Raw genomic sequence first — 24,597 nt, 5'->3', positions numbered from 1 at the left:
GGGGGGAGCGCAGGACCACATGCCTGCCACAGTGCTCTCAACCTCGTAAGATCCCACGACTTTAGAGGTCGCCTGGGGCTTGGGGAGAGGGAATAAGGCGTCCTCGCTGAAGGGCAGAAAGCTCCTATTAAGAACAATGAGAAGGTTCTGGAAGGTGGTGACGGCTGCCTAACTCCATGTGATGAATGCCACTCATGTGTACGCCTAAAATTATTAAAATGGTGAATTTTACATTTCACCACAATAAAAAAAACCCCACGATTCTATTATTCAACGGGAGAGATGCAAAAAATTTAAATTTAAAATTTGAGCTAATAAGAGAGGACCCCGTTACTGATGTGGTAAAGGCATTTCTCTTGGATAGGAAGAATGTACCGCACCACAAAGGAGCTTTCTGAAAGCAAATGCCAGAGTAATCGCGTCTCATAAAAGCCATCCGCAATTATGTATTCTGCGGCAATGCCAGTCAATCACACCAGAGGGGTTCCTTAAGCGCAGAAAAGGGCCCCAAGAAAAGCTCATTTGTGAATGTTACCATATTATCTTGATGATAAATGCTCTTATTGATGATGAAATGAGACATACAGTTTAGAATAAAGTCCTCTTTCATTGACTCAAAACACACAGATGTACAAATTCACATGTACAGAGACCAAAAGCACCCAATTTAATACAGGAGGGGGAAAAGTATCTAGAAGCCTGGGACAGCACTAGCAAAACTTCAAACCTTTGCTCTTAAATGCAGGCTGCTGAAATCTGACAGATTAGCAAGATATCCACGAGACACCTACAACCAGGAAGTCTGCTGGAGGAGGTTTTGTTGTTGTTGTTGTTTTTTTCCAGGGCGGGGAGAAGGGTTGCCAAATAGATCTCAGAGTTGTGAGTTCAAGCCCCACATTGGGCGCCTGGAGCCTACCTTAAAATTTAAAAACAAAACAAAACAAAACAAAATTAAAATAAAATAAAAAAATTTAAATTCGCTTTAAAATTTAAGATTTCTTTGATGTTTTTCACTCCCCACCAAAAAGCACGCTTCTTCTTAAAAGTGAAGAGAAGGAAAAAGATATACCATACTGGTACTAACTGAAGCAATCTTTGAAAAAGAAGAACAGCTAGAAGACAGACTACCCGATTCTAGGAATTTTTATTAAGCTACAGTAAACAAGACATTGTGGTTCTGGCATCAAGACAGACAACTGGATGGATCGAACAGAATAAAGAGTTTGAAACAAACTACACAGAGAGGGATAACAGATTTTCAACAGAGGTCCTCCAGCAGGGAAAGAACAGTCTTTTCAACAAATGAGTCTGGAACAACTAGACATCCGTTTGCAGGAGGAAAAACAAAAATTCTGATATATTCCTCGTATCATATTAAAGAAATGAATTGAGGGACACCTGGGTGTCTCAGTTGGTTAAGCGTCTGCCTTTGGCTCAAGTCATGATCCCAGGATCGTGGGATCGAGCCCCATGTAGGGGTTCCCTGCTCATCGAGGAGTCTGCTTCTCCCTCTCCCTCTGCTGCTCCCCCTGCTTGTGCTCTCTCTCTCTCTCTCTCTCCTTCTCGCATGCTTTCTCTCTCTCTCAAATAAATCTTTCCAAAAAAGGGGGAAGAGAGAGAGAGAGAAAAGCCCAGCCAGACTTAGAGAAAATATTTGCAAACCACACACCTGATAAAGGATATGTATTCAAAATTTATAAAGAACTCTCAAAATTCAGTAAGAAAAAACCCAATCAAAAATGGGCTAAAGATTTGAACAGATGCTTCACAAAAGATACACAAATGGCATGTAAGATGAAAAGATGCCCAAGGTCATTAGTCACTAGGAAATGCAAATTAAACCCCCAGTGAGATGCTAATATGCATGTTTTGAGAGGCTAAAAACAAAACACACCCCAAAAACCTAACAATACCAGATGCGCAAAGATGTGAAGGAACCAGAGGTCTCAAACTCCACTAGCGGTTCTACCACTTTGGAAAAGTTTGGCAGTTTCATGTAAAAAAAAAAAAAAAAAAATAGGGGCGAGTTGCTGGCTCAGTCAGGTAAGCATCTGCCTTTGGCTCAGGTCATGGTCCCAGGGTTCTGGGATCAAGTCCCACATCAGGCTCCTTGCTCAATGGGGAGTCTGCTTCTCCCTCTGCCTCCCGCTCCCACTGGTTGTGCTTTCTCTCTCTCCTTCTCTCAAATAAATAAAATCTTTTAAAACAAAAACAAAAACCAACTCCTCCCCCCCAAAAAAACCTACCATATAATCAGTCATTCTACTCCTCTGTATTCACGCAAGAAAAATGAAAGTGTACATCCATATAAATACTTGTATTGAATAGTCACATAAGCTTTTGTTGTAACAGCCCCAAACTGGAAGCCACCAAAATGTCCACCAACACATGAATGGCGAAGCACATTGAGTTATACTCGTACAACGGAATACCATTTAGTAATAAGAAGGGATACGCTACCGATACATACAATGACAAGTAATGACTCTTAGAATAATTACGCTTAATGACAGAAGCCAGGCCCAGAAAAAGAATACACTGCATGACTCTATACGTAATTTAAGAAAACACAAACTCATCTGGAACAACAGAAAGGAGATCGGTAGCTGCCTGGGATGTGGAGCGCAGGAGGGAGAGAAATGCGACAAGAAGGGGGGGAGGGGTGGGAGGGAAAGAGTACAAGAGGGCACACGAGGAAACTTCTGGGGGTGACGTATGCTCATCATCTTGACTGAGGGGATGGCTTTAGAATTGTACATATAGGTCAACATTTACCAAATTCATCACGCTAAATATGCTCAATTTTTGTAAGTCAACTATGCCTCAAAATAAAGCGGTTTTAAAAACTAGAACGGATAGCCTGTTTGGGCTATGTTGTTAAAACTTTGGGGAAAGTCCTTTCTTTCAACCCAGAAAAGGCTGATTCAAGTCCGTGAGCAGCATCCCCAACGAGCCGGCTTTGTACGTGGACCGTGCCACGGTGAAAAAAACAGACGCGACACACCAAGAAATTCTTCCTTCTACAAAAGCCAAATGACAGGGGCTCATCCATTCACATCCTTCAAGCCCAGTTCTGATGCGATCTGTTTTCCTGAAGCCTTTCCTTATCACGCAAGTAGAAAGTGATTATTCCCTCCTGTGAATCACCATAACACTTAAGTTAATTTTCAGATACTAGTTGAGGGCATTTTTCCAATCACCCATCACGCATTTATTAAACAATGCATCTAGACCAGACCCTGGCTTGGTGCTAGGAATACGAAAGCGAGTTGGGCACAGTTCTTCCCCTGCAAGAGCCTCAGAGTCTACCAGCAAAAGACTTTAAGTGACAGTAACACGCTATAACACTTGTTTCCACAGCATTTAAAAGTACAACAGGAGCCCAGAGAAAGAAACTCAGGTTGTCAGACACATGGTCTTGCGCCTCAGTGATGTGCTTCCCTCCAGACTAACACCCCCTGAGAACAAGGGACCATGACTTACTCAGTTTAGTCATCCACTGAATCACCCAGCACAGCACCCGGCATGAGTGTTCTCACGTTCATGTACTTCCTTGAATGAATGGAAATTCCATTCCATAGGCATCCACTCTTTGACTAGAAGGCAGGGCCACCATGTTGCCAACTTGGAGTGGAGTCCCAACCTTTATCTGTTTGGTCGACCGAAGCAAGTTATTTGACTCTAGGTTCCCCCAAATCCCAAAGGAAGAGCTAATCCCCATTCTGTCGGTGAAGAGAACAGAAAGGAGGTAAGGGGTGGGGTGGGGGGCTTGGTCGGTGGAGTCCAGAACACCAAAGGAACACTGGTCAATCAAGGTCCTGCGGTGGGTCCAAGGAGGGCTCTGGAGCTCCGTATTGTGACTCCCAGGTATTCTTCTGCTCAGGGGTACACATCTAATCTCTAGAGGAACCTACCGGTCTCGTGAAAGCAATTTCTAGGGATTATATGTGTGACTTTCTGCTTTCCCAGAAGATCACAAACCCTTTACCTGCGTTCAGTTTCTGAAGGGGCAGAGCGGTGGAACAGATACGCAATTATAAAATTTCAGTGAAGATCAAACTAGCACAAGTTGGAAAAGTCTCAAATTACAACCAAAAGATTGGGACTGAACACCAAGCAGAAATCTTTCGTTGTTTCTAGATGGTGCAATTGAGCCTAAGAAGAAGTTTCCTCTCAATCTTAAAGATAAGGTAGACGTGCTTCTTGTACTTACATGTATAGAAACAACGGGTCGCAGGAGGGAAAAGCAGTAGAAATGTATCTGAATTTATCTGGCCCCACCGGCCTGACAGCTCCAGGGGCCAACAGGCGGGGGACGGGGCTCTTACCTGTAGATAGGGTCCTGCATCACCAGCATCTTGCTCTCATCCCACGTCCACTCCTTTTTCTGCAATAAAAGAAGCTGTAAATGAATAAGTTAGGCTTGTCCTCCGCCTCAGAACCAGGGTACACGGTGAGCTGCTAACACTCCCGCAAACGCACGCATCAGCACCTGGCCTGATTTCAAAGGGCCCCGGAGCCGAGTGCCCAAGAGGACAAGGGGAAAACGTCCTGTCTGGTCCGAGCAGCTCCCCTCAAGCACTTTAAGGAAAGCACCTCTCCGGGGCGCAGAGGGCAGGTGCAAGCCAAGGCCACACCTGAGGACCACAAGCAGACTCCAAATCAAAACTTCATGGAGAAATCGCCAAGGGAACAGAAGAGATTACACATCACTCCAGAAGAGCGGGAGCAGCAGGAGGAACACAGGGGAGAAGGAGGCAGAGCTGCAAACCATCACGAGCAAAGGAAATGCAGCTGCCACCTTCCCTCCCTTCAAGGGGAGAAGGTGGGACCCAAGCCTGGCGAGGTTACTAGCACATCTGTAGTTACCCAGGAGGATAGTCCTGCCGGTGGTGAACCTAACTGTGAATGCCAAGGAGACCCCAGGGCAGCTGGGGATGAGAACAGGGACAGGAATGGGGACGAGGGGTGGGACAGAGGATTCAAGGGCAGTCCCGGAGACCCCAGGTGCTTGATGAGGTGAGTAGCACCCCCAGGTGTTGAGGAAGCACCAGGACAGCAGCCGCCACACCCCTCCCACGTCCCCCCGCCCCCAGGTGCAGGGACAGGGACACCTACCGCCTCCGCTGGCCTTTGCCACAGAGGCAGGGCTGTCCAGGGCTGACAACTGGGGAAGAACACACTCCTCTCTCCACGAAAGAGGATCATGCAGAGTGAAGGCAAGAAAGCGTGTGTTGGATTAATCACCGTCTCGTGAGGGCTTTCTGCTTTGGCTGAAGGTTTCTCAGAGAGCTCAGGCTGGCGGCTCTCAAAGCACGGGGGTGGGCAGCCAGGCCTCCAGCAGGGGCCGGGGGAGACTCTCTTCAGGCCCTTTGGAGACTTTAGGCAGCACGTCTCCAGCAGCTTTACTCACACGACACCCCGTACCCGCCTGGTAGACACCACCACCCACACCTGCCATTTCACCCCCAAAGTCTGAGTCAATCCCAATCCAGCCCACAGGTGGGTTTTTGACCAGTTTACAAGCATTCAACACCAGATGCTGTTTTACAGAAACAAAAACTCCGCTTCAAGAACTAGTTTTTCAACAGTTGCCTTCCTTGAATGGCTATGTGCTGCCCTATGAGATTTTAACGTACAAACGGCCCATCTGAAGCAAACAGAGACACAAGGAAACTACATCTTTGTCTAAACAAGAACCTTCCAGATGTAGAAATGTAGCCAATCCAGACCCTCTTCTTTATACTAAATAATCCCAGGCTTTGCACACATTCCTCACCAGACCAGCCTTATGGACTTCCCGCTACCCTCACGGACCTTCTCTGTACCCACGCCATTTACCCGTGTGCCCCTCGAAACCTGGTCCTCTGGCCTGAATTCTTTACTGACTCACACGTGGTCGGGTCCGCAGAGACACATTCGTTTCTACATTCCAGCAGGGATACTCCTTAGCCCAGCAAAGACTGGCTGGTCATATTTTCAGCTGCCTCATAACCATCCTACTGGCACACATCAGGCCAGCTTCCAAGGGACCCACGGAGATTTTTCAGAGGCAAAGTAGCTCATCATTGGGGTCCTATTTTAAACACGTAGTATAAATGTTCACCATGGGAATTCTTTAAACAGCAAAACAGGATGTTTCAAATATGGTTTGATTTGGGGGCAACTTATAAATATTAAAGAATTAAATATTATACCACATCACATCTATATTTATGACCACGTATCCTGCCCCAAGCCTTATTGCGATTGAGTTAGCAATGCTTGGAGAAAGCACCTCTGCTCTGCCGTTGAGCCCATGCATTTAGGTTTTATTTCAGCAGTTGCAGGGTTTAGTGCTATTATTTCCATTTGGTTCTTCTCTCTTCTATTTCTTTGCCCAGCCTTTCACTTCTTCTGCGTCAAGAGCGTAACTGCTCATGAAGTGTCTTACGACAGCGGCCTTAACATCCTGGTCAGATAATCAACATCTGTCATCTCTGTATTGCCATCTCTTGACTTTCTTATTCATTTGGGATTTTCCTCATTTCCGGTATAGCAAGTGATTTTCAATTGAAAACCTCAACATTTCAGGAAATACTTTTAAAAGAGATACCAGCACCCACAGAGAATATCCTGATCAAAAAATAAACAACTTTCTTCCTACTTATTTTTCTTTTCTGAAAATCACATTGAAATCTAGTGCTGGAATCCTTGGATGCATCCATTAAACTGATGAAGGGATCAGAAAATTACCAAGATAAGGCAAAGGGTCTGGGGAAGAGTGAACTCTCCAACATCCTTTCTACACCACCACCTTTCAAATAAGATCTTGAGCAGTGCAGAGACCCCAGCAAGGTGTCCCCCTAGTTGACAGCCTGGTCAAGATGAGAACCAAGTTCTGATTTATAGACCGGTGCACGTTCTCCTTACACTGAGCGTCAATGTGGTACCATGAACAGCGTACTCAGAGGGAAGCTTGGCAGATCTTAAGAAAAATTTCATTCTCTCTTGCTCTGAAATCATTTCACATACCTCCTCTTTTTCAAATGTTCTAGAGGAAAATACAAAAACCATGTACACAAATCACCCCCTCCTCACTCTTCTACAGGGAAACACATATTCTTCAAAGGAAAAAATTTTGGGAAAAAAATGTTCTTAATAAGAGAAGGAAAACAGGAAGAAAAACTAATGACCCACCACCTTCATGGGGTTAAGATCGAAGTCGGCTTCAACCATGGGGCAGCAATGTTATTAATGAACAATACCGACAGCCAAACTTAGTTTCACTATCTTCAGAAGCTCACGCAGCTCCCACTTATACTTGAAACCATTGTTTGTTTAAATGCTTAGAAGTAAAGGGCTTGGGAGTCTTGGTCGCTCCACATGAGGAAATTTTCAGTGTTGCTACCCAGTGTCCTGAATGGGCTGTAGTCTCCAAGTTACGCCCGAAAATGAAGACATTTCAAGTCCAGATGGGAGCAGTAAGGAGAAGCAAGGAGAAGAGAAGAGGGGAGGAGAGGGGTGCATCCCGAAGCTGTCAGTACCTCCCTGAGGCAGAGTGCACTTCGCAGCCATGTTTACCGCCAACGGCCCAGGATGACCAGCAGGATGGAACGAGCTGGTCTTTAGCCTCCTTCAGCCTGAGGTCCAGACTCAGGCGGGGCCTCACCAGCACCAAGGAGAGTCCAAGCAGTAACAGCAGGGAGGCCCATCAGCGAGGCCCAGGGAGATGGAGACCTACCCTCTCACCAGCTCCGCAAATAGAAAGGAATGGAAGTGGACAGGGAGTGCCCCAGGGGTGACTATTCGGCCTTCTGCCAGACTCCCACCCTGTACATGTACATACATAACTCCTTTCTTACTTTGTGTCCCCTCTGCACCTGCCAAGGATACTCACAGCATTGCTGAGCCTTTCGAGGCCTCTGAACTAGAGTTTACTAACCCATCTCTCTCTATGCCTTTCCCTCCCTCACCAGTCTCCCCTCTCCCTCTCTTCTTCCTATGACTTCCTTCTGCCACGGTAATTTAAAAAGTCAACACGATAGAGCAGCTTAACTTGAGGAAAGGCTCTGTGTCACGCTATTGGCTAGTCAAAACTTTCTGGAGAGAGGAAGCTGTCGTCACAAGAATGTGCCCCAAGACCTCCAAGTATAGGGCGTTCAACCAAGGGTCCTGGCTGTGGCATTCTGAAACTCACCACCAGTGCAGTGAGGGTCCCTGCTTCGGGGACACTCCCGGCCGATGAGTGTGCAGGGATGCCCAGGCAGGCCCATTCCTGGGACACAGAAGAGGCCCCCCACACATGGCTTTGGCTTCAGAACTCCTCAGAGCACACTGTCATCTGAGAGACAGTCTCCCATCCTCCCCTCCCCTCCCCTCCTTCCCTGCTCTGTCCTTCACTTGGAATCAGACCCACACAGAAATGTGACAGCTACCCAGCCTCACCCAGGGCCTCCCACCTTCTCTCACAGGCATTGAATTCCGTCTTGGCATTTGCTTTTTGGAGGACCTAGAATAACACAAAGTGAGAAAGAAAAGATATAGGCAAGTCATTTTTAGCTGCTTCCTTTTCTATTCTCACAAAAAATTCTCCAGTGGATATGGGAGAAAAGTCTTCCTTTCATTTGATAACGTTTCTATAATGCTTCCTTCACATTATCAAAATTGATCACAACCTTAAAAGATAAACACTAAGGTTCACAGATGTTAACTTACTTCCCCTCAAGTTCACCTAGCCTGGTGGTAATGAAACCCAACTCGTATACCCCTATGCCCCACATTCTCCTTGCTACTCCAAGTGACATAATGAGAGAATGTCAGTCTCCACCACCTGCAAATGGTAAAGGGCTTGCAGGGTGTGCTCTCAGAAGACCACAGAACGGGGTAAGCACATATTTTATCTCATGAGTGCAAATGGCCAGTCCTCCATGGAAAGTTACCGCCATTCTGACATTCCAAAATTTGCAGGCAGGGAACGTGCCGCAGGAACTAGGTCAGAGGTAGGCCTGCCTGGAACAGTGCCAAAAACGGAAGAGAGAGCTGGGCTAATTATCACAGCCGTCCTGTCTCCTCTTAGAGCCCAGATACGGATATGGCATTTTTGAAGCTCTTCCCTGGGAACCCAAAAGTGGAGGAAAAATTGTACTGGCATTGACTTCCTAGACACATCACGACGTCTGTAAGCTTTACCATTATTCATGCTCCTGGCAGCAATGGAGACTTCTCAAAAAACAAAACACAACACAACCTTGCAAAGGCCTTATTAACTCAGCCTGACAAGTTCTCCATGCTTCCAGACAGAACAGGATTAGCTGAAAATATAGCTATCCCTCACCTTCAGGCATCACCTATGGATACAGAACACACATTTCAAGAATAAAGTGCTCATAAACCCTGCACGATGCACACAATTCCTAATGTGCGTGTTTCAAGCCAGCAGAAAATAAAGAGGGCCTAGAACCATGACATGGGAGAAGGAAGACTGGACAAAGCTGGGTCCTGGCTCCATCAGTAACTGTGGGGGCGACCCCGGGACATTCACTGGGCCTCTCTTATCCTGTTACCAAAGTCGAATCAAGCCTGGGCACAGACTAGATCATTCTGAAGTTCTTTCTCCTGAATGCTGGTTCTACAATTCTAAGTGCCTCCTTTTCTTACCCAATTAGATCTGCGTTCTGTGTTTCCAGAATAACTAACCCCAACTCTTTGGGCAGGAAACTGGTTCTCCGGGGATGTGATATCCCGGTGACACAGTACAGGCTAGAAGTTAAAGACCTCAGATCAATTAATTAGGCATTTTCTACAGATAGCTTTGCTCCGAGCAGACTGAAAAGGTGAGCATACCCATGGCAACACAGCGGTGGAAAGAACCTACTCGTCCGAGCGACACAGGCCCAATTCCAACCTTGATGTCACCTGCGATGGGATGGGAGGTCCTGGCCAAGTTGCTCAATCTTCTTTCACAAAACAAGCCTAAGAATGGTACCTACCTCACAGGATGGTTACGACCATTTAATAAGTATACGGCACATCAGACAGGCTTGGAAATAGGCAGGTGTTCAGTACCAGCGTAAGCTACTATTGTTAGCTGTTCTCATTACCATCTTAGCATGTAATTACTTTCATGAGTTTGGTCCCTCTGGTCTTCTACTTTCCCAAACAGATGAAATCGTTTGAGAGAGAAGACATGGTCCCTGCCCCTGAAGGTTCAGCCCACGGGGGAAAGAGAGAAATAACTCTAATGCAATTCCGCAGGGCTGTAATAGACCTACATATGCAGATAATGCCATTCAAAATAATTTTGCTGGAAAGGGCCCATGTCTAATACCCTATGGATCCTATTTAGTTCCTTGAACATGGTAGACACACAACGAACAGTTGTTAATGAGAGCGATGAAACTTTCTGGAACATTAGGAGATCCTCAGGAGATCCCAACCAAGTTCCTGGTTTACAAGAGAAATCACATGAAACTGAGGCCTTTCAGATCCTCTCATAGAAAATTCCTTTGGATAAAGTTGAAGACTAATCTTCCTTATTTAGAAGTCCACTCCCTAGCAAATAGTGCTATAGTGTGATTCCAGGATTATAATTAATAATCATTATTATGTACACAGCAAAGCTAAGTATTTGGGCCTGGCTGGGAGGTGAAGACACTGTACTGACTGGGAGATGACAAAGCCACTTAATAGTGGGGTTCATGCCACAAATATCAACCAAGAGTCCTAAGAATTTGAGATTCATTATCTGCTACCAACAGTTCAAGATGACAACGTTTTTAGATGCTTGTTAATAGAACCCAAAAGGTATTTTTTACATCTCAGTGAGAGATGATCACAAAATATTTGGCTACTGAGTACCCTGGAATCAAGCCCCCGCAGACCAGAGTCACTGAGCAAGTCCCCCTGAGAGCACCACCAAAGTGAGCGACTCCCGAGGCCTTTGGCAGCTCGGGAGAGGCTCTCCTTGTGTCTTCCAAGGGGCAAACTGACAAGAGGAGAGAGAGGGAGGGAATGTGACAGCCAAAAGTAACAAACAGGACTTCATTGGCTCCAACTGCTAAGTACTTAGTTCTTCCCTATTTGAGGACATCATCACAAATCACATTCACTCATCCAGCGAGCCAACAACCACAATAACTGAACACACACCACACAGACCAGGTGCCTGAGGAAGTGCTGGGCTTACAGCAATGGCCCCTGCCCTGAAAAAGTTCTTGGGAGAGCAGGGAATCCCTGTAAACACGCTTCTCCCCCTGGCTGGGAAACATCCCACCATTCACCGGGCGTGGACAGGCTGGCGGGAGGGGGGGAGGCGGGGTTCCATCCTGCCTGAGAGGATTAGGAGGCAACAACGCATAAACCCGCTTAGCCTCTAGGGTCTGCCTCATCTCTAGCCCGGGAGTCTCTCCAGGACCTAAGTAAGGACAGGTGAGCCACACACATGAGCATCGAAGAGCATGGCTTGAGCCGGCTGAGTGCTCCAGCTGGAGAAGTGAAAGTGATCACCTAACCCAACTCTCGATAGCTGAAGCTCAGAGAGGCAACATAACCGGCCATGACCACACAGCCAGGAAGGGAAGAGCCAGGATGAGGATCCAGGTCTTCTCTTCTCAGCCAAGGGCGCCTTCCAGCATGCACACTAACCCTGTGAAAAATCGATGTGTTTGCAGGAGGAGGGGACTAGTCAACATTTTGACCATGGAGACAGCACAGACACTGACTAATCAGTTGAGAATGTCAGGCTGGACCTCTACCGGTGCCCACGGCTGAATATCAGCCATGGCTTTTTCTACACCCTCAGCTACTGGACAAGAGCTCTAGTTCTTAATAGATGAGGATGGCCATCACCCAAATCTGCAAACTGTTCCATTTCCTTGGAGACAAGTGTGGCACGTCTGCACTCGGCCCCTCTCGATTCTATACACAGAGAAAAACACGCAGACAGTAAGGTGGGGTTAGCACACTCTGATACCAGGGGCCGGTCACGCGGGAACCAAACGACACAGAGGCTGACGGCTGTGAATGTGCACACATCCGTCCGAGGCGACATAAATGAATGCTGTGATTACAGGCGCTATCCGAATCACAAGCACGCCTGAAACGGACACCAGGCGGGGGTACAGAAAACAAGATGGGAAGCTTCCCTTTCCTAAGCCTGGCATCAGAGAATCAGATTGAGAAAAGACCTGTTAGATCACCTCTCTTCTAGGCCAGCTGGAGGGGGAACCCACACTAGCAATTACCAGGGATGGAGTTTCAAAATGAGTCACAAGGCCCCACAGGCTCCCTGGGGAAGATGCTTCTCCAGCTCGGCTCTCATTACTCAGAGGAAGGAGGCTGGCTTCTCTGCCCGATGACACCTCAGCACACAGGTGTCCTTACGTGGGGTGTGATCTTGGGCAAACATACTTAAGGCTCTTCAACATCAGTTTTTTCACATGCAGAATGGGGACGATGGTGCTGCATACGGTACACGATACATGGGGGACACAGGGAGATGGGAAATAAGACTGTCCCCCAAGGGCAAAACCACAAAGCCCCATCATCGTGGACCAAATCAGAGGTATATGACGTTACCTGAAAGGGACAGAATAGGCCCCAGGACAGCTGACCTTGAAATGGAACCCAACCGAAGGATGATGTCAGTTGGAAGTGTGTGTGCTGGGGGTGGGGGGGAGGTGCAGGGATGGTCAGCCAGAAAGCTACAGAAGTCAGTGATGAAGGTAAACCCTGGCAGAGTCTGTCAAACAGACCCCAGGATAGCACGTGCCCAACAAGGTCCCTACCATCATCCAAGGGACCCATTTATCATGGAGCCAGAGATCAGGAAACAGTCTTGCCACATGGTTAGCGGACTTACTCCATTACTCCACTTCATGCTCACCGAACCACCTCTGACCATCTGCCTTCCCACGTCACTTGCCTCGGAGTGAGAAAACGTGCTTTTCAGGCTTGTCAGGCTAATGTGAGTATCTGGCCTGGGAAACCGTTCCATGTCTTTAAGTGAATAAAGGAACTGGTGGTCTAGTCCATACATGAGCCTCTTTTGAGCTCTGTTAGGGTGAGTCTTGGACTCTGGAAGGCCAATCGCTCAGCACCTGGTGGGGGAGCAGCTGAGTGAGGACACGTGAGAGTGGCTGATTTCTGAGGGGGCTGAGTGCCGTGGAAGCTGACCCCGTGTCCACAAGCCCATCCCAGGAGGTCTGATGCAGGGATGCATGAAGTGGGCATGGAGGCATCTTATAATCTGGAAAGTGGCCCCATGTCACAACTACTACTTGTCAGATAGGACATGAGGGCCCTAAGCCACTGGTCTCCCGTCACACAAGGGGCTGAGTAAAGCTACCTGAGACACGTGACCAAAACCAGGCTGGGTGCCTGAGTCATGAGCTGGGGTTGCACTGGCCCGTGTTTTCTTCTGAGGGTACCTCTCACTTTTAAATTCACGCTGTCGTCATGCATGATTTAACTGGCTTCGGCACCTCTCCGGCTCAGGGACTCTTAAGAGGACGATATTCCAAAGAGCGCCCCACAGTTAACCACTGTGTGCATGCATGTGCGGTGGGGAGGGGCAGAAAAGACCACCCCCTCCCCACAGAGTAAGAACAAGATGGGGACGCTGGTTCCGCTGTGGAGGTTTCTCAAGTCAAAAACACTTAAGAAGCGATTACAAATTCCCTACTACTTGTGAATTTTTAGAGTTCTTTACGAACGGTATTATTATATTCTGGTTTTTCCCTGTATAATTCCAACCTCATAGCCATAACGCTGCCTAGAACCACCCCTAAAGGTATTTAGAGAGCATAAGAGAACAAGGTTTGGTGTAATACATGGGAAACCTTTGTAAATGTCCATTTGCCCGGAGAGAAAAACGGGCGACCTGACGAAGCAGTGAGGCCCCCACCACGGCATGTGTCCAATCACACACTGGCTAATGTTTCTGCAAGGAGGACACAGAGCAGGTTTAAATCCTTGGACTGGCAGGATGACTACCCTTCAACATCTCTCCCAACTACTTGATTTTCCAAGTTTATGTAGCCTACAACTATGAACTTGTCTCCACCTTCCATAACCCCCACACTCTGCCTTGAGTCCCCTCTGAATAAACGGCACCTTAGGAGGTCTCTGTAAAGTCACCGTGTGAGGATGCAACCACTGGTACGTATACAACAAAGCTATCATTAAGAAAAAAGGTATCAACAGAGTCCAGAAACAGAGAAACAAAAGGACTCCTCCTATATCCTCAATTCTCCAAAGCCCCTTTCCGTGTCTTTCTGGAAGCATACACTCTCCCCTCTGCCAATATGCACACCTCGCTTTTCCCAGGGTTTAACATCATTCTCCCGTAATATGTACAAGTAACACAAAAACAGCCACCTGTTTGAGCAAAATACGCTCTCTTGTGTCACCCCAGCTCAGAGAAATGGCCCCCAAACAGCTCAGGCCCTCCTCCCCTGCCCCCACCTTGGCCACAGCCCAGCCTTCCTGCACAAGGAACAGCAGTGGGGGATGGGTCTCGAGGGACTATTCCAAGAGATGGGCTGAAGCATCAGCAACAGGACACACAGTGGGGCTGAACGCCACCTCAGGTGGGACTGAGGGTCACTCCTGGGACAGAAGGGGACAGCTGCTACTGAAGCCTCCTCATCCACCCTCCCGCCAAACCCTCTTACTCATCATCATCCTCTGAATTTAAAGTATTTCCAAAATCAAGACTGAAAGGTCCAGGTAACAAAATGCAAGGACACCAGGACGTGGAGCCATTGGGCTGACGAGGCCACTGGCCTCCACCTCGTCTGTTTGCCACAACTGCGGCCTCTCAACACCATTGCTGCTCTGGGCAGACCATTCCCCAGACGAGGAAGGATTCTGTCCAGGGAGCAGCCTAGCAGGACCAGGCATCCCACGCCTACCTTCCCTGCCCCCCTCCTCACCAGTGTCTGGTGCAGAGCCCCTTACCTTCTTCTTCTTCTTCAGAATCACTTTGACTCCATCCACTGAAACCATAATGCTCACCTTCTTCTTCTTGATGTTCTTGGCTTTAAACTCATACTGCAGGGGGAAGAGAGAGAGAAGCACAATCTAGTTAGGTCAGTGCCGCTGCATGGCCCCGGCCAGCTCAGGACCCGGAAGAGGGCCACAGACGGGTTCTCGGGGGGTGTAAAGGCAGGTGGGTGTCTCGGGGTCAGCACCCAGCCATGAGGGATGACTGCGGGATGGGGTAATCCATCCTAACGAGCCGAAGACAGAGCCCGCCTTCAAAACCGCATCAGAAACCCAGAACCTTCTCTCAAAAACTCATTCTGATGTTTAGCGACCTCCACTGACAAGTTTTTCCTGTGTCTACGCAAATGCTGTGGAAACTCAATTCCACCTTCATTGAAGATTAAGAAGAGCTGGTACCAGTTTTAAATCAGGGTTCTGTTTTGTTTTACATATTAAAAAATTATAAATTCTAAGGTTCAAGTCCCAAATTCCTTTATCTGTAGGTCAGTTTCCAAGGGTACCCACAGCCCTATTAGCCTGAAAGATTCTACAGAGTATTCTAGAAAGGATCTGACTAATGATAGTTACAAGGGAGGGCACTGCCTCACAACCACTACGGCTGCTTCAGCCACAGCCCTGCGCTGCTGATGGAGACTGGCCTCATCCCCATCCCCAGACATTCTCCCATTACATTTGCTCATTCCTGGCCTGGCCATTCCTTATGCCTGTGTAGACATCTGTAATGGCTGGTATAATTCTACATTTTCCTTACTGAACTTCATTCCGAGCACTTATCCATTTATGAAAGTCATTTTCATCTGGTCCCCATCTTGGGAACAGCATCTAGCAAATTTCCCTGCCAAGCTAATGAAACATCTGGGCCATGGGTTAAACAACGATAATACAAGCCCCAGAGCCAAGATCTCTACTCCAACCCACAGCCCCTCTTCTCTGGGACTTTTATACTCAACACTCTCTCCCACCACGCCACCAGCCAAGCTTGGCAAGGCATTCGGCTCCTCACCTGCACATCTAGAGCCTAATTATTTCTAAGTAGTGTGCAGATAGAAATGAACCCAATCCATCCTAATGTGATGAAAACATAACCTACTTTGAAAATCTCATCAGAAATCCGGAACCTTCTATTGGCCAAGCCTTTTCATACTCTGATTTGCGTTCTATCCCTGACTGCGTTCTATCCCTTCCCCTGAAATCTGAACCCATCTTACTCTGTTGCACAGTCAGCGCTGATGCCCCCTGGCCGGCCGCCTCTTCTACACAAGGACACGACCTAATGGAAGCAAGATGTTTTTCTTTATATAGTCGGGGCAGGTTCTGGCTTCCAGCTGATTTGAGTTTCCGGTGACAGCAACATACATCATTCCCCACTCTGGTGGTCCCTCTTCCTACCCTGTCAACAGCTGTCCTTTTTACCAAGGGGAGCTTGAAAGAAAAGCAAACCGGAGCAGCAGGCATGCAGGAGAAAGAAAACATCAAGCTCAGATTTTGCTTCAGAGAGAGCATGCCTGACCGCAGGGGAGAAGAAGCGTGTCGGACCAGAGCATGGCTCAGGCCCAGACCTCAGCCATGCACCAGCCCCCTCTCCAGGGTGGCGGCTGAGAGCTGGTGAAGGCTACAGCATGTCCGGCGTGCGCTTCAGGACCTGGCTGTGATCCACAGTGAGTCCCTGACTGTTAAGGTACAGTGCCCAATGAAAAGAAATGACCTTGGGTGGGAGAGCTAGCATGGGAATCAGCAGGTCAGCCAACTCTGGCCCCATGCCCGGGGGGACAGGTGAACCAGCAACATTTCCTGACCACACCTGTGTTTACCTCCGCTCACAGGTGCTTTCAGCAACACAACCATCCACGGTGCCTCCCGTGGCCACAAGTCACTAAAATCAGGGCTGTTCCTGCCAGCCAAAGGGGTGCATAGGTGTGCATTTCAAAGAACTCGGGTGGGAGGTAAGAGCCTACGAGTCCCAGAAATACCAGATATGGATGAAACCTGCTCTATGCTGGTCAGTCCTCCATGGCTTGTCTTTGGTTTCTTCCAGCAGTTCACTCACAAGCTCCACGCACTTCCTCCTTTTGCTTTTCCAGCAATAACAGTATTAGGTGTCCACATCTAGAGGGCAAGACGTCCCTCCCTCAGCCCAAGTTTTAGCACACTGCCACTAAACCATTTTAGAGGTCCTCTATTTCCAGAAGAATCTGGTAGCTGATCATCTTTCTTGTTGGGGCCACTTCCCTATTAGTTGCACAGTCTCTGGGACGTTTTTAAAAATCAAGATTTGCCCGCCACACCAAGCCTGGTAAGAGGCACCCGGCCAGCGCCTCGCCTGAGTATCTGAAACATTATTTCTAGAGTTCATGTCTTGACAAGCCATGCCTTTTAATACCCTCATCTTAAGAAGTGAAGAAGTGACGATGCAACTCAACGTCCTCTTTGGAACTGGAACACAGCCTCACATCCGATCTCTGTGCACAGCCTCCCAGATGGCTCTTCCAGGCTCTGTGGGTACAGGGACTACCCGCAAGAGCATGACCAAATGGCTGCCCCAGAGCCTCAGCGACAGAGATGATGCAGGTGTCCAGTCTTACAACAGCTGGTGGAATGCTCTGGAGTGCTTTCACACAAAGAGGGGGCAAGACAGGCATGAAATGGGCCCCGTTACGGCTGCCGGTACCGCCTGAGCGCTGTTAGGAAGAGCTCGTGGTTGGACACGTTTGGCACCCCTCCCCCTGCCCGCTGGTCAGGGGTCCCAGACCCTTTCCAGCCCAAGAGGAAGTACTCCAATTGCAGGTCTGTTGGAAACTACAGAAATCAAAGGAAATCAAGTATCTGAACACACTTAAATATTTATCATCCTGCAACCGTTGGTTTATATGACAACTGCGCTTCACTCGGACAACCAGGTTACTATGCTCACTGGGGGAGAAAAGATGGATCTGGAGGCAGGAGAGATCATGGGAAGGGACCAGGAGAACAGAGGGAAAGGGGTCACGGGGACAGGCCCTCCTTTTTCACAGGATGTGCTGCTCCAAGGGGCAGGCAGGCTCGAGAGGGAGCATCTGGGTTCCACAGGATAGAAATCTAATCTGCTCAGGCTTGGCCAGGGGGCGAGGAATCTACAGGACCCTCAGAGCCACCGTTTGAGGTGCAGGCCAGACTCCCACAGAGCCCAGGCCAGCTCTGGAGGCCGTGCCAACAAGCCTGACTCCCGCTCCGTGCAGCCAGGCTGACCTGAAGTGTTTGCTTTGCCAGCAAGGGCCCCACCACAAGGACAGATTAAACTCTCCAGGAGCTGACCTTATAGGGAACGAAACAATGCATGTCCTGGAACACGAGCCGCTGACTAGAAAGACCTCGGTAACGTGCCAGGGGTTCGTAAACAGAGCCTCGGGACCCTGTGTCAGAACAGCGGCCCTGCAGCTCGGCGTGCCGTGCCAACCAGCGGGGCCACCAAGGGGAGGCTGGGAAGAGGGAGGGGCTCAGGTGCAACAGGAGCCAGAGGAAACCTCAGCGAGGGGCAGAAGTTAACACCGGCTGGAAGGCTGAGGGCGGCTGAGGACAGAGCATATCCTGAGTCCCTGCTGCTTCCCTGTCCCCTCGCCAGCTCCCACCCCCTAGCCCCCAGAACTGCCTCCCGACCCCGTGTGTCTCAGTCCCCCACACTGGGTGTCTGCAAAGGGGCAGCCGGAGGTCTGCACAACTGAGTGTGCTCAACGGAGGGACAAGCCCCGCCTGGGTTTGAGTCTGTATCACAGACACAGAAATAATAGGAGATTTTCTCAGGAGTCAGGGGAAGGGTTGGGGCTACACCCCCCCACACACAAAGTCTACTTCCGTGACAATGTCGAGCTCCCCCGGAGAACCCCCGGACTTTGTACAGGGTCCCTGGTTCCTCAGTCACCTTGTCTACTAACCATTTGTCTAGGGATGTGCTCTTTCACCTGCAACATCGGAAGCTGGCCTGCACGTTCCCTGGGAAATCCATTTGCCCCACTCCTCCCCACTGTCCCCTCACTACCTACAGGTATGAATCAAGATGCCCAGAGGCGACTTCAGCGGGAGAGGAGATTCAGTTTGCAAAAGCGGACGGGGATGCTCTTGCTGGGCAAGTCCTCGGCTCACATTCCCGGCTTCCTGGGACTGATGGCAGGGAATTTAACAGTGAGCTCTGACCGAGCCATTGGGCATTTTAATCACGTTTTGGTGGTAGCCTCGGTTTCACGAGCGCGAACCCATCTCTCCACAACCAAATCGTAAACACCTCCACAACCAAACCCAAGGTGCGGTCTTACGCAGGGTTTGCGGGAAGTCCTTTTGTGCTGATCAGTCAGCTACGGAGGTCGTAAGACACAGAACCTGGAGCCACCCGTGGCCACAGCAGCATTCCTGGCAAGAGCCAAAAGGTGGAGGCAACCCAAGTGTCCACTGATGGATGGAAAAAATACGCTACGACACAGCTAAAGCCTGAGGACATTTTGCTAAATGATAGGAACTGGCACAAAGGGACACAGATCATAGGATCCCACTCACATGAGGTGCCGAAGGGTAGCCAACTGCATAGAGACAGAAGAACGGTGGCTGTCAGGGGCTGGGGGAGGGGAGGGGGAGTTCGTGTTTCAGGGGTATGGAGTTTCCGTTCTGGAAGTCGAGAGTCGGGAGAGGGAGGGTGGCGATGGTTGCAGGGCCGTGTGAATGCCGTGTGCGAACGCCATAGAGCGGTTTTACAGAACGGTGGAAGTGGAAAATGCTATGTATATCTTACCACAATAAAAAGATGAAAATCTGTAAACAGGGTACAAAAATACATTCCTCCTCATGGCGGTCCACCTCAGCTCCGCTTGCCCCTATTTCTGTCCCTCTCCCATGTGCACGTGAAACACGCCACCCTCTTCCATTCTTCCCGGTGCGATTTCCTGTGCCCAGGACACCCTCCACCCACCATCTGCTTGCTGAGCTCCTACTTCTCCTGCAATTATCTGCGAGCCCTCTGCACAGTGAAGCCCCCAGGTCTGCTTCCCGCTTCCTCCCCCAGGGCTGGCCCATCCACGGGAACAGGACAGCAATCCACAAGCCTCTAAAATCACTGGCCACCGACCAGTTGTTCACTTCCCTTCTAGGCCAGTCAGGCCTCTCCCTCGAGAACAAGAAACAGGACCGATCTGTACCCAAGAAAATATCTCCAGGACACAAGAGGGTGATAAAGGGGTGTCAAATTCATGAACTCAGTTGACAGTGGTTATTCACAGACCATGAAGGAAACGTGACACTGTCCACAAGGGTAAGATATTCCAGAAGTTAATTAATGAATGAACAACTTAAGTTATTAAAACCTAGATTCCATCCTATGGGCATCAGGACTTTGAGAAAATTTGACTTCTTTAATTCTTCCTTACTCCATAGCACACTGCTAAGCATCTTAATTTTTGCTTGATCCATACTTCATTTAATAAAACAATTTAGCTTCCATTATTGGTCAAGGCTGTTCCCAATCATCTGATGGCACAGTCAGAGGTAAGGCATGGGGGAACGATGCTGCAGATGAACCTCTGTTCTCTGGACTACCCTGCTTCCCTACATTCCAGCTCCTGTGCGTGTGGAGCCCAGATCTGAGGGACAGGGGGCTCAGGAACCGTGGCAGTCCCTGACCCTGCTGTGTGGCTCAGGGACCCGTATTGCTCATTCATGTGAAACCATAGAAATGTGAGTAAGACACAACATCAAATCAAATCAAAACCACAAGGAGATACCACCTCACACCAGTCAGAATGGCTAAAATTAAGAGGTCAGGAAATGACAGATGTTGGCGAGGATATGGAGAAAGGGGAACCCTCCTACACTGTTGATGAGAATGCAAGCTGGTGCAGCCGCTCTGGGAAACAGTATGGAGGTTCCTCAGAAAGTTGAAAATAGAGCTACCCTATGACCCAGCAACTGCACCACTAGGTATTTACCCCAAAGATACAAATGTAGTGATCCGAAGGGGCATCTGCACCCCAATGTTTATAGCAGCAATGTCCACAATAGCCAAACTATGGAAAGAGCCCAGATGTCCGTCAACAGAAGAATGGATAAAGAAGATGTGGTCTATACATATGTACACAATGGAATACTACTGAGACATAAAAAAAAAAAAATCCTGACATTTGCAATAATGGATGGAACTAGAGGGTATTATGCTAAGCAAAATAAGTCAGAGAAAGACAAATATCATATAATTTCACTCACATGTGGAATTTAAGAAACAAAACAGGACTATAATGGAAGGGAGAGAAAAATAAAACAAGAAGAAATCAGAGACGGAGACAAACCTTAAGAGACTCTTAATCTTAAGAAACAAACTGAGGTTTGCTGGAGGGGAGGGGGGTAATGAGATGGGGGTAACTGGGTGATGGGGGCACGTGATGTAATGAGCACTGGGTATTGTGTAAGATTGAAGAATCAATGAACTCTACATCTGAAACTAATAATCCACTATGTTAATTAATTGAATTTAAATTTTAAAAAGTGTACAAATCATTTTAAAAAATGTGAGCAAGATAAAGACCACAGTTGGTACTAAATCCAAATTCTGGCATATCGATGAAGTTTCCTGTGAACACTAGATGGAGACATTTAGGCTCCTAGTCATCAACCTCAAGCCCAGCGTGACTCATTTTAGCAACAGACCTATAAGTGAAAGTTGGGTGTAAATAAAAATCTCTATGAGCTGCAAAATACTTAAAAGGAACCAGAGGAGCTACTTTTTAAAGAAAGGAATATTCATTGCCAGTGTATCATAAATGTAGAGTTTAAGTATTCACCTAGCTCTATAGACCAGGAGATCTAAAACTCAAGTTTTAAATTCCGCTTGGCATACCTGATTTTTTTTTTTAAAAAAAAAAGCAAAATTCCAGACCCAGCCCTCAGAGATGCTCCTTCAGCAGGTCTGGGGTTGGGCATATAGCTCACACTGTTCAGAACCACCACTCTGGGTCCCAGAAGCATATTGTAAGAACTCATTCATATTTTCACTGGCATCTAGAATCGCCCTAGACGAAATCACGGTGTCTTGTTCACACAGGTACTATATTTTAAAGTGTGGATACTACTGTTAACAATTAAAATACAGATTCTTATAAAGGCACCACTGTTCTTTGCTGTCACCCATTTCCTAAATCAAAGGCAGCTAAAATCACAACTGTTATGTCGGGAGACAGTTGTGTGTGGTAGGCATCAGACGTTCCTGCCCTGCACTTTACGTATTTTTGTAGCTCTGGAATATTTCATTAACAAAATTTTAGAGGAATGCTTGTGCTCGAAACATTTGGGACCACAACTGTTAACCAAACATTGCATCTTAGGAATGAAGGAAGCCACTGCCCAAAGATGGCCCCCCAAAAAGTTCCACAGGTTCATGAGCAGAAAGTCTGAGTCTGGAAGCCACAGCTTCTGACTCCCCATCCTGTGCTCATGGTGTTGCCCGACAGCTGTTCTTTTCACAGGCCGGGGATCCTGGCTCTGGCAAATGAAGTTATCTGTTCATTCCTCCATGTATTCAATATACACGTAATGAGCTCTCTGATGTGCAGGCAATCCATCTTACAGCAGAAAGAAAAGGAGGAAGAATTAGAAATTGACTTCACAGAATCTGGAACACTCTCAGGCTGCTCAGGGGAAAGCCTGCCATGCTCCCCCCCTCCCCTGAGTCTTTCCCACACCACTCACACTGGCTGCTCTCATTTCCTCTGTTGCTTCCTACCCTGTTCCACACCCAGGGACACAGGTCAGTGACCCGGGAAGGGTGCAGGATGCCGATGAGGTCAGAAAACATGGCAAAGGGGCCCTCTGAACGTAGGCAAGGCTTTGGGGCAGGAAATATCCGAGTTCTTGCTGTTTGGAACATTGAGGAAGGCTAGAGAGGTTGATCCAGACAAAAGATATTCTGGGGGAGGGAGGCATTTGCAGTGTCAAGAGACAGGCATCCTGGCTGAGGGCAAATCCAACAGGCCCTCGGAAGGCAGGCAGCAGCAGAGCCTGGAGTGCGGGCAATTTCGGGCTGTGCACTCAGGGGAGCCTGTGAGTGGCGGCTGCTCCCCGGGAAGAGGAGAGGAGACAGGCCCTGGAATACAGCCATCACTTCTTCCGACTGGGAGCACGTTGACAGGTCACAGGGAGCTGAACAACAACCCAAATGATTAAGGGGCCCGAAGGGGTGATTTATGGAGCAGGGTAAGTACCAGGACTAATAAGCTACTGCTCTCAGGCTGCTTTCCCCTCCGCTAGCTCTCACAGCACGTTAAAAATATGTATTAGAACCTTTTTAGCAAAAACCGAGGCAGAGGTGGGGGAAGCGTTACCAATAAAGCAGCAGCCCTGACTGGGACCAGTAGGGCCAAGTGTGTCTTGCTCTCTAGAACCCAACACAGACGCTCCTCTAGCGCCTGTGGTTCCGGGAGCAGGAAGACAGGAACGTTACACTAGCCTTGCAGAGCGAGAAGGAAAAATGCTTCAACGGTACAACTCGTACCCACACACATACACACACAACCAGGAGCTGAAGTCTGTTAGTATCCAGGAGAGCCGTGAATCGAGGATTTAGGGCTTTCTTCCTCAGGCGAAAATGGGTTATGACACAATGATGAATCCTTCTACCTTTCTAAGGTAGCTTTAAAAGGTGGCCATCGATCATGCGTGTGACCTCCCTGGGCCCCTCATCATCCGCCATGTGTATCCCACACCCACCTTGCAAAGGTAAATGAAACCTTTCACATCAAGGGTTATAAAGTCCCCTGAAAAAGGCACGCTTGTACTCTTAGCTCTGTGACCTTGGGCAGAACACTGACCTTTCTGGGAACCACCCTTTCCTTCTGAGAAATGAGGGTACTGTGCTGGATTACACCTGAGACCCTTCCCAGTTCTCAGTGTGACTCCATGCAATCCAGCCCCAGAGCCCTTGCAGCAAGTGTGGGTGGATGGGCCCACGTCCAACCTAGAAGCAAGGGAAGAGGCTGGAAGGGGAAAAACATGCAACGGACAGGGGAGGGTTCTCAACTAGAGACCAAATTATTAGAGTTTTGCATAGAAAACGGGGGTGGGGGGGTTACATGCTTTAGGGTTTTGAAAAAAGTGAACAGCAGAGGGGGAGAGGCTGAACATCATCCTGGCACCAGCTCTGAAGATTCCAAAAGGACCGAGAGTAGAAACAGAAACCCCAAGAAAGGCCAGGAGCACAGATCTAGCACTAGGCTGTAAGAATGAAGAAAATGTGCAGATAAGATTCTTGTAGAGACTGAGAAGTGGGATAAATAAGGGGTCTCTCAATCCCCTGCCTGGAAAAAGCAGCGATGCTTTCCACGATGACAGCACAGGTGAGCACACAGGATGCTGTGGAGGAAGAAGCCTACCTTGTACCGGCGAACCACGCAGAACCAGGGCACAAGAGCTAGACGGGATTTCGGAGGTCGGGTAGCCATTCACGAGGCTCCCCCCATGCTTGCCTCTCCCGAGGCTTTGTTCCAGGACTCTCCTTCCTAAGCTTGGACCCATCAGCACAATGCAGAGGCAAGGAGAGATCTGAGAAACCTGTGTTTGCACTCACCCATAGGGTCAGATGTTTTCAGGTTTAAAGGGGGGGAA

At 48.5% G+C, this 24,597-nt stretch overlaps 1 protein-coding gene across 2 annotated transcripts in view; it reads right to left on the bottom strand.

The window, feature by feature from the left end:
* LOC103658289 (carboxyl-terminal PDZ ligand of neuronal nitric oxide synthase protein) overlaps window positions 1-24,597 on the bottom strand; it is a 267,594-nt gene that overhangs the window by 66,307 nt on the left and 176,690 nt on the right. The window contains exons 3-4 of one of the 2 annotated variants that reach the window (XM_040635968.1): window positions 14,941-15,033; window positions 4,329-4,387 (exon numbers count right to left, since the gene is read on the bottom strand). In XM_040635968.1, the coding sequence (XP_040491902.1) occupies window positions 4,329-4,387; window positions 14,941-15,033 (152 nt within the window). Of the gene's footprint in view, window positions 1-4,328; window positions 4,403-14,940; window positions 15,034-24,597 lie in introns of both variants that reach the window. The other variant, XM_040635967.1, reaches the window with a different exon arrangement.

This window comes from Ursus maritimus, unplaced genomic scaffold (assembly GCF_017311325.1).
Source record: "Ursus maritimus isolate PB19 unplaced genomic scaffold, ASM1731132v1 scaffold_2, whole genome shotgun sequence".
NCBI classification, from domain to species: domain Eukaryota; kingdom Metazoa; phylum Chordata; class Mammalia; order Carnivora; family Ursidae; genus Ursus; species Ursus maritimus.
The sequence above is the reverse complement of the archived record's forward strand: the minus strand, read 5'-3'. Positions and strand labels throughout refer to the sequence as shown.